Below are 11,063 nucleotides of genomic sequence, written 5' to 3'. Positions count from 1 at the left end.
ACGGTCAAACTTAGGCATACATGTATAAATCAGAAACTAACCAATCATAAGTGAGACTATGTAGAATATGTATTTTCTCACGTTTAGGAATGCACGCTTGTTTGAGTGGCTATAGCCCGAAAGGGGGGGGGGGGCACTCGACATAACCTCGGGTAGGGAGGTGCGGCCCGGCCTCCTACACCCTGACCCTGTTTAAGACACGAACCTCTGATGTTTCTACCCTGTTTCAGACAGAATGCCAATTTTTGATACTCCGTCTAAGACATAAACAAGAACCTCATTAAGCTAAGTATCAATGCCGAAATCAACGTAAGTCGGTAATACAGAAGAATTTGTGAAAATTCGGCTGGCTAAGTTTGTATAAATTTACACCTCTACCGGCATATAAGGCTATCCTGCTTGACATTGGTACGTCCATGTAAAGATACCCCGTTTAAGACAAAAAGGGGTGAAATATATACCCCGTTCAAGACAAAAAAGCTTTAAAACCGCACGTCCCCGTTAAGCCCTTATAAGGAAGTACCCCCCCCCCCCCCTGCTTTACAGACGTATCGGTATTTATTATGGAGAAGGAATTGCTTTTAAACATGCGGGACTATTTGTAGTAGTAGTAGGTATACTAACGTATTTTCGCAGTTTTCGAGATCACTCGAGGGTATATCTCTCACTACGTTTCTGTAAATTTTCTTTAATTGTGTTATCACGATTGTTTGTTCAGTCATAAATCATACATATGTACTTAGACATGAAGACTTATGTTGTCTGTAAGCGGGTATATCCAGTTTATTTAGTTAAGGTAAAGTTGTTTTGGGTTAGGTGAAAGAGTCTTACGTTTGTTGTGAAATTTTTTAATTCGTGTGAAATGTAATTTGTTCTAGCTCATTCAATAGCTATAAATTGCAAAACTATTGAAAACGAAAGCCATATTACAAAGACGTTAGTTTAACGACTAACATCATTTTAATCTGGTCACGGCCAGGCATGAGCTTACTTGAACATGAAGTAACTTGATTTATATTTATCATATTTTGCAGTTTTATTGTTATCAATGGGTCATCAATAAACATATGATCAATTTCTAATTTTGGGTCAATTTTTGCCATTGCACCAAATTTCAGAAAACCTCTATAGTCCTAAAATAGGTAAAATAATAGAGGTATGAATGAAAAAGGATGTATTCACATTCTAAGACAAAGATAAAATAAGCAAACTGACGAAATGTACAGAAACGTTCATTTGTCCCTGGTTCGGAAAGAGTTGTTTTAAAGCTGATTTCCAGTCCGTACTGCGCAGACTCGGGGTTTGTTTTCGTTTTTGTTTTGAATTCGTTGAAACGTTACACTTCGGTGACAGCATACATGAAGTTTTTTAGTCCGCCATTACGGTTCGTTTCGTTCAAGAATTCCCGATGAGCTGAAACGTCGGTTTGAAATAGCGTCAAGGTTCTTCTACTCGTTATTATTTGTTCTGCAAGGATATCTGGCGTTGATAATGAAGAAAAAGGTAAGTTTGTCGCGGAATTTTGCTTGTAAACATTCCTTCGTGACTGGGCTCACATAAACATTGCAGCCGAGATTGCGCAGTACGGACTGGAATTCATCTTCAAACGCATTTTTAACACCCAAGCCTTCGTTCAAGATAAACAATCACAAAAACATCCCGTGGACTGGAACGAGGTTCAATTTGACCAGGCGTTCAAACCGCAAGAAAAAGCAAGGAGACTAAGTTTCAAAGATGGCCGCCAAAGAGCAGTTTGAATGTAGCCAAATTTTCGTTTGGGATTTTGCGTTTTAGCGTTCCTCAGGTGCCGTCTAACAACGTCTGTTAAAATGGGAGTGACATGGTGAGTGATATATGTAAAAAAAGTAGCTATGCAATTGTATTTCCGTCCAAATTTGACTCTATTTATTACTCGTGTAGTATGATCGGTTCTTTCGTGCTTTATCAAGCTGTCAAAAAGTGTCAATGAGATTACCGTCACGACCCACACTTCAATGCCTAAAGACGTATGGAAACCTACAAATAGTGTTCTAGTTTTGATACAAATTACTATGTCAGTGTACTGAAGCTATATATAAACAAGTGATATTATTGTGATGCCATGCACCAGGCGGAACTTTAGATCTCAACTTAGATCTCAACTAAAAACTTGCAACGACTCCCCTCTTCGTTCAACAGAAATTCACTTGATATCAACATGTTGATGTTCTAGGTGCATTTCGTGTACGAGTGAGAGTACTTCGCCAATTTAAGCACTTATTTATATTACTGAAAAGCAGAAAAATTTCCGTGACAGTGTCCCTTCAAGTTATAAACTGCGATAATTTAAAGACTGTACTTTCTTTTCTTTTATTGAATTTGAAGTGTTATCCCTGTGGAACTTCCAGAAGGCAAGAGTGGCCAACAAGCTCATTTAGTGGAAAAACTGCAAAAACGTGCAGAATTAATGGGTGCTCAGAAGACTGGGACCTGGTGTGTTAACTGTGAGACTTACCAAGCAGTAGCTACCTTTAGTAAGTGTATGTACTACTATGATATGGTTACCAGTGGGATTGAGCAAGATCAACCAAATCTCGCACTGTGATTGGCTGCCTGAGTGGGCAGAGAGGGCTAGGGGTGTCGAATATGGTAAATATCAAACTTTGCGAGACAGAGAGACTGATATCTTTTCTGTGAGCTGAAACTTTTTAGCCTTGCAAAAGAAATCGAGACTCCACGAAGGCGTCAAAGAAAAATTTGAGACGACGAGACCCTTGAAATGTGGCTAAAATTTTGCGAGACACACATTTTTTGAAGGACCATTCACCACCCCTAGGGCTATCTTGCCAGTGCATGATTGCCTACTGTGTCCCACAAGAATAACAGTGTTGTTATATATGCCATATATAAACCCTTTATCAATCCACTAAGCTTGTTTGTTCAGGACAGATGGATTTTTGGGGTGATTATCTAATCTTCTTCCCAGATGTTTTCAACTCAGGGGATTATTTTTGCAACTGAAAGGACATGTACTTTTTTTAAATTTTCAGTTAAAATCTAGACTAAGCAAGTGCCTCGTCTTGCCTGTAGCCAGCTATGGCCCTGTCAGCACTCTATCTATCTATTGAGTCGCTGGTCTTTCCCTTTATAGGAAAGTTATTCGTGACCTATTTATACTGACAAAGTGAACTTTCATCCATCTTACATGTAAATTACTGGCAAGCATGCAAAGTTGTGTCGGGTGAGAAGATCTGGGTATGAGATTAGGTGATTATCAACCCTGAACTGCGCCTTGGTCCAAAACCATGCCAAAAAAGAACTAATAACCAAAATATGTACACCTTGACCTCATGCTTGGTTAATAACCCAGATACAAACAACTGTATATTCAGGGGTTCCATTGAGGGCCAGAAAACCCGCAGATAAGCCGCACCTTTTTTCCAAAAAATTTCGCTCGAAAGTGGGGGTGCGGCTTATCTGCGGGAACATTCGGAAAAGGTGCCGTAAATTTTCGTGAACTGATGGTAATTTATGGAAAATTATGTAAATTGATAAAACATAAAACTACAAGAGAGTATTGGTCATTGTTTTTGCAGGTTTGACATCTCCTATACTGTTTGCAGTGTCGACAATGGCCTATAACTTTAACAGTAATATTGATACTTTATGAGCGAGAAAATACCACGAGTATTCACGAGTGGCCAATTGTTTCTTTCTCATTTTGCACTTTGATGGAAAATTTGTCGAACTGATTACGAAACTCTCTTCATGCAACGAGTTTATCTCCAACTAGATGGCTCCAAACCTCTTTAATTTGTCGATATGATCGCCACGAAACCCGAACGCCTCCATCGCCATCTTTTTTTGCTTTACGTTCTCGTCCCATATTTCGCGTCCGATCAAATGCCTGGTTACTAAGCTACGAACGTTCGCAAGTTCTTGTCGTTGTGACACAAAAAACCATGGAAAAACTGCGTTGAATGAAGAAATATCTGTCAACAAATACCAGAAAAAGATCAACCATATGTCAAAGTTGGTTTTCATTATATTAAAGAGCTCCAGTTGTGGGTAAGACTGAAGTTTAAATTCTGTTTCAATGTTCATTGGGTTTACGTTCGATGAAGAAGACTTCCTTAAGACTCAACTTTGGATTTTTGACTCGACTTTGGATTTTCTTTAATTTACTTTCAAAAAACTTTTTTTCCAACATTTGAGTTGTTAAACTCAGGGTGCGGCTTATCTGCGGGTGCAGCTTATCCGCGGGTGTTTAGTACGGTAGGCTAAAATACTTGCCCGGGTGCAAAACCTAATGCCCACCTGCGTAAAACCCCAATGAACCCCCTGATTGACTAGAGACAAAGACGGTTATAATTACATTATTTTCTTATTTTTTTTTATAAATGAGTTTGCCATTAAAATTTAATAAAAAAAATGTCAATAGCTTACCCTTGGTAACTGATTATTAATAACAAGCAAACAGTTAATGAGATGTGTATCTGTTGTGGATAAATTAGGTTGTTAAAGGTGATGGAAAAATATCCACGTTTAAGAAATGCTTGGCCAGGGTGAATAACCACCAGGCTCAAATAAATGACAGGCCTACAAGGCTAAATTTTAAATAAACATCCCCAGTGCATAATCAAGGAAATACAGTGCATACATGTACACCTTAACAGAGGCATGTATTGTGCTGGGGTTAAACAATAAAGGTATTATATGTGCTGACTTTTTAACAACTAGATAACAGGCTCGAGGCTTTTATTGGCTAAAAGTTGACAAGGGGCGAAGTGCCAAGCCAACTACCAAGACCCAATAGAAGCTGAGACCTTGCTCCTCTTATTGTTTTAGCATAACCCAGAGACTGATCTTTTCAAGAAAAAAATCAGTGAAAGTGGTTTATTTATAGTTTTGGTTTGTGAATTTGGCAATTTTACTTGTGCTTGCTCCCACAGCTGTCTGTCGAAAATAATCTAATAGAACATGACTGAGTTTCTATTAACGAGTGATAGCTGCATGTTCTGTAGCTAGCTCTAGCCAATCAAGTAATGTGTTATAGCATACCCACGTTAAATAAAATGCTTTTTTGCATTGTTCTATCAGACCCAGCAAGCAAGCTGATTCATCTGGTGCACAGTACAGAGTTCCCTTACACATCATTTGCTGTTCTTGAAACTGGAACATGTCTTGTGGCAGATTCTGGATTTGATTCATTGATGACTAAGCTTAAGACATTCTACACTCCCAGAAAATCTTCTAAAATAGAGGTATCTATCATATGCATGTCCATAATGTTCGCTTGATAAAAAATTTACTATTTACAAGGCTAAAAAAGTTAAAAAATTGTAAAATTAAAATGTTAAAACCAAACGTTTTCGGCTGTTTGCCATCATCAGGGTTAAAAAGACCGTTCGCACGCATGCATATATATCTTATGTAATTCCTTAGAAGTGCGAATTGCAGAACATTCAAATCCTGCTCACACCTCTGAACCTGCAAAATATCTGCGGGAAAACCCAACACATTCTTTTACCTCACGTGTTCTCTCCTCAGCACAGACATTCCACGGGCATAGGATCATTGGGGGGCTAATGATCCAACAATTTCGCCCCAGCTTGAACAAACAAGTTATTTCTTTTGTTTCCAAACTTTTCCCAATGGGAATTACATAAGATATATATGCATGCGTGCGGACGGTCATTTTTAACCCTGATGATAGCTAACAGCCGAAAACGTTTGGTTTTAAATAACAATTTTAATTTTACAATCTTTAACTTTTTTAGCCTTGTGAATAGTATATATCATATGCATATTTCTGCAGAATAAATTAGTTGGTTTAAATTCCCCAGGGCTGGTAAATTGTGCAATGGTTCAGACAGACCTTACAAGAGCCATGGGAATGTTAAAAGTAGGTTTTTGCCTTAAGAAGGCCTAGAATTGTTACCAGCAATCATTGTAGGACATAAGTAGGACAGCAATGCACATGGATAGCTGAGAAAAAAATTCTAGTCTCAAAAGGTGGATTTTGATAAAACTGAATTTAAGTGAGTATTTATTTTTTGAGGTACCTAACATCACGGCAAGGGATTAGAAGTCGACTTTACACTGCCAAAGATAATCAACTTTTTTTATTTTTTATTTTTATTTTTTTATTTGCAAGTACTTACAACATTAAACATACAACATTACAATGATTACAAAATATAGATCACTAACTTTACAAAAGGAGCTACTTTGCAGTACAGCTTAGACAGTGTGAAAAAATAGTACAAAAATTACTCTACTTTATGAAGTCAATACTATTAACATTACAACACTTAGGCTAAAAATGCAAAAAGAAATAACAAATAACATTGCCTATAATTGTTACCAGAAAGAAAACGAAAGAAAATGAACGATGCAGCGAGGAACAAAAACAAAAGGAAACTAAATGTTTTGTAAAAAATTCCATTTCTTGATATAGTTATCGTATTTACCGGATTTGATAGCAATATGCTTTTCTAATGATAGTTTGTCGCGAACGAGGGATATGTACTCGTTAAACTGAACTTTATTTTTTTGGCTGGTGTTAAGGTATAAAAAGTATTTTTCTAATGTAATAAGATGGTTTAGGGCTAAACAACCACGAGGAGAGTCCAATATACCATATAAGACATCTAAGTTCGAAAGATGGACTCTTTTTCTACTATGAATATTGTACCAATCTTGAAAATCTACCCAGAAAGTTTTTGCTTGAGTGCACTCTATAAAAAGGTGCCAGATGGTATGGAGCTCGGTAGGGCAGAAGGGACAAGTTGGGGAGTCAACTTTCTTCATCTTATGTAATAAGCTATTCGTAGGTAGGATGCGATGGATGATCTTGTACTGGAACATCATCATTTTGGTTTCTTTTGTAACGTTAAAAGGTAAAAGATAGACCTTACACAGATTGTTCTTTTCTACCCCATATTCAATAAGTTTCCTTTCTGCTGTTGGGGGAGATAACTTTTCCAGGGATAACAGTTTTTCATAGAGAGTTTTACAACTCAACGGATCGCTTATTGAATCAAGGGGTTTAATGGGTAGTTGGTTGTTAGAGTTTAAAAGCTTTTTCCACGAGCGAGGGAAAGCAGAGATGATGCTGTAATACTGTAGAAAATTAAACTTAGTCTTGAATTTTTCGCAAAGAGAATTAAAAGATAGAAAGCGATTTTTTTCTGTGTTAAGTAAGTCTGATATGTGCGTGACTCCAGCCTGATGCCAATGTGGAAAATAAATCGATTTTTTATTAACAATCAGAAACATGTTGTTCCAGATTACTTGCTCTAGTACCTCAGATTTATTTTGAGGATCGGTCGCAGTGATTGTCTGCCAATGGGCTATGATGTCTTTGTAAAATCTTGGGAGGTGTTCACTTAGGCAAAGAAGCTTACAGTCATAGTTACACTGAAATAAGAGAGTGCCACCGACGTTGGCAAGGAAAGAGGTTGGAATATATTTTCATGGAGCGTCGTGGTCTGAACATAGGCGGTTTACCCAGTTTAGTTTTAGAGCTTTGTCAAAAATGGCGAAATCTTTCATTTCTAAGCCACCTTCTTTTTTAGATTTTTTCAGAGTCGACGTACTTTTTGATTTTCGCAGGTTTGTGACTCCATACAGAGTAGAAAATCATTCTATTCACTTCTTCAGCGAATCGTGGTGGCGTTTCCATGGAGCTGCAGATGAATATGACTTTTGAAAGAGCTAGAGTTTTAACAATGTTTATTCTTTCATAAACGGAGATATCCCTTTGAGACCAAAAGTTTAAAGTCTTCTGTAATTTTGACAGCTTGTCGAAGAAGTTTCTCTGGTCTGACAGATTGTCATCGTACGAGAAGTGTGTACCTAGAGCGTAGACAGGTTCATCTGTCATTTGAAGATTTGAAATTTTGTCTTTTCTATGTCTCATTGAGCCAAGCCATAACATTTCAGATTATGATACATTTATCTTTAGCCCCGCGCACTTTTCAAATCGGGAGAGCAATACAAAGAGGTTATTTACGGAATGAACGTTAGCGAGGAAGGCTGTGGTATCATCGGCGTATTGTGATAATTTAACCGTTTTATTATTCTGTATTTTTATTCCTTCTATTTCTTTGGAATTAGAGATTTTTTGAGCTAAAACTTCTATGGCGATGATAAATAGCATACCAGAGAGGGGACAACCCTGGCGTACCCCTCGTTCTAAAGTGAAGTGACTGGATGCGTATCCGTTGTTTAAAACACAACTAGTAATGTTATTATAAAAAATACTAACCCAGCGCCTGAGCTGCGGACCGAAATTAAACGTTTGTAAGCATTTTTGGAGAAAGTCCCATTCGATTGAGTCGAAGGCCTTCTCGAAATCTAGGAAGACGGCTATTCCAGGCAACTCTTTTTGCTTCGTAAAATCCATAACGTCTTTGATTAATCTTATGCTTTCGCCAATGTATCTTCCTTTGACATACCCAGACTGGCTAGAAGAAACAATTTTTGTTAGTATTTTCTCTATCCGAAGAGCGATGACTTTAGTTAAAATTTTGTAATCTACATTCAAGAGTGAAACTGGTCTCCAATTTTTTAGGAGCTCTAAATTCTTTTTCTTTTTTGGAATTAAAGAAATCACACCTTGTCGTTGTGAAATGGACAGAGTTCCGCTTTGAAGTGCATAGTGGAAACTCTCGGTCATATATTTTGCTAACATATTCCAAAAATGTAGATAAAACTCTACAGTAAACTGTAAAGCCGTCTGAGCCTGGGCTTTTATTTTTGGCCATTGATTTTAGGGCGTTATAGCATTCTTCTTGCGTTACTTCACTTTCGCAGGTCTCAGCTTCTTCTTCTAATAACCGTTTCTCGATAACTTCAAAAAAGTCACTAAATTCTAACCGAAGTATATATTTGCTTGAAGAAATTTTCCTCTGCTTGAAGAATCTTTTTTGGGTCGGTTATCTTCTTATCTTCGTGAATTTTAATGGAAGTCACGTGTTTTCGTCTATAGTTGGTGTTTTCTAAACTGTAGAAATACTTACTATTTTTCTCTCCGTACTCGTACCAACGTGTTCTGCTGCGCACGATTGCGCCTTGTGTTTTACGAGCTTAGCTTACGAGTTTAGCTTTTAATTTGTCCATTTCCATTTTGTCGCTTTCATTGTGGTTAGCTCTTGTTTGAAGGGACGCTTCTTCATCATGCGATTTCTTTGCTTTGCGTTTAGAATATTCAATTGTGAAAGCCCTGATCTCCATTTTGCAATTGATCATTTCCCAGAAGAGTCCTTTATCATTTACTTGTTGATGACGTATAACAAATTCGGGAATTTTAAAAGTGAGCAGTTCAACGTAATCGATATCAAGTAATAGTGAATTGTTGAACTTCCAGAAACCAGGTCCGCGTGGAGGGCTGTCTTCGTCGAAAGTGATGTCAAGCGCTACAGTAGAGTGGTCGGAATGTATGTTTGGAATTATATTGCACTCTCGGATTAGCTTACAAAGGTTTTTCGAAACCAAGAGATAATCTAGCCGGCTTTGGATCTTTCTGGAGGCATTTCTCCAATATATAATCAGGCATTACGGCAATAGATAATCAGGGAATTCATAGGAAATAGAACCAACTCATGGAAAAGAAATGAACTGACATGTAAGCATAAGCTTAAATGTAACTGAAAATGGATGCAGGACATCCGCAACATGTTTTGCAAATTTAAATCCGTGTGTTTATTCCTAAAGATTTTTTCTTGCCTTCTCTTATTTCGGCAACCATTTATATAAGAAAATTTCCCCATCACGCGATACCCCAACATTTCTGATTCCCCGGCACGCCTTAAGCAACTATCATACCATGTCTGCAAACTCTCGTCTATAATTGTAACATCAGATGTGTAATGTTGCCCACAAATCCATTACCCCCCCCCCCCCCCCCCCAACCTCTTCCACCCATTACCTTTTGCAGAATGATCACTATATCTCTGAGTCACTGGAAATAGAAAAGTTAATATATAAATTTAGGCAAGCCTAAAAGCGGAGCTCCCCAGTTAATTATTTTGCACTTTATTGAACTCTGAATTCTGGCCATTGTAAAACTACTAAGAACTAAGAATTTTATATTCGTTTTATTTTTTTAATAAATAATAATTAATATTTTTCCTTATTTCTTTTTTACCGTGTCCGGGGTGGGGGGGGGGGGGGTACTCCCTAAAATTTACTATGGGGGTGTGCCGTTGAGTTGCTGAGACTCTGGACCTGTTCCAGAGACAAAAGGTTCAATTTGCGACCCTGTTCCAGACAAACACTGCAAAGTAGGTACCCTGTTCCAGCAATATCCACAATGGAAATATATGAAGATAGATATAGAAACACTACCGTACATCACAAAGCTCTCACTTGACTTGAAAGGAGCGGAGTTTCATAGCTATATACTTGATAGTGTTTAATCAGGATTCTGGGAAAACAATCAACCCTGTTCCAGAGTCAAAAGGGTGATTTGTATACCCTGTTTCAGAGTCGGAGAGACAAAAAGCATACCATGTTGAGCGGCACATACCCGTATAGCTCTTATATGGGAGTACCATCCCCCCCTCCGGGTACCGTGTACAGCAACACCAAATAAGAGAACAAACAAAATCAATCAAAATGTTATAATTCCACCGAAAGCATTATCATAAAGAAGTCTGGATGGGAAATTATGTTGCAAAACGGGCAATTATGTTACCTTCATGTAGAAAAAAAGGAGGGAGGAGTAGGGCTGCATGTCGGGGTAGATAGGCATATCACATGGCAAATTAGGCATTTTTGTTGTTGCTTTACCAGCTTTAAAAGAAAGAAAAAATCACTTTACATTTAGAGTATAAAGGAAATAACAAACATCTACATTTATAATAAGGTTGATTTTAATTTTTTTCATTCACTCATTTATTCATTTTTATTTTCACTATTTGCCTATATTTTAATTTTGAATGGAAATGGCAGAGGTTATAGCTAGTGGTTTACAGCATGTTGCCCAAACCAAGCTAACTCCAAGCAAACCGGAGTGAAAGCTAACCACAAGCAAACTAGAGTGAAAGCTTAAGATAACCGCAAGCAAACCAGATGAA

At 37.7% G+C, this 11,063-nt stretch overlaps 2 protein-coding genes across 2 annotated transcripts in view; both read left to right on the top strand.

Annotated features, from left to right (window-relative positions):
* The window catches only part of LOC144629091 (uncharacterized), a 209,956-nt gene that overhangs the window by 179,325 nt on the left and 19,568 nt on the right, over window positions 1-11,063 (top strand). The window lies entirely within an intron of this gene.
* Window positions 1-11,063, top strand: part of LOC144629195 (mediator of RNA polymerase II transcription subunit 20-like) — a 316,942-nt gene that overhangs the window by 289,099 nt on the left and 16,780 nt on the right. The window contains exons 2-4 of the mRNA XM_078487414.1: window positions 1,750-1,843; window positions 2,365-2,513; window positions 5,080-5,243. Of these exons, the coding sequence (XP_078343540.1) occupies window positions 1,830-1,843; window positions 2,365-2,513; window positions 5,080-5,243 (327 nt within the window). The 5' untranslated portion in view covers window positions 1,750-1,829. The remainder of the gene's footprint in view (window positions 1-1,749; window positions 1,844-2,364; window positions 2,514-5,079; window positions 5,244-11,063) is intronic.

Source organism: Oculina patagonica, chromosome 10 (genome assembly GCF_052425735.1).
Source record: "Oculina patagonica isolate OP01 chromosome 10, crgOcupat, whole genome shotgun sequence".
In the NCBI taxonomy this organism is placed as follows: Eukaryota; Metazoa; Cnidaria; class Anthozoa; order Scleractinia; family Oculinidae; genus Oculina; species Oculina patagonica.
This window is presented reverse-complemented; position numbering and strand designations above follow the sequence as displayed.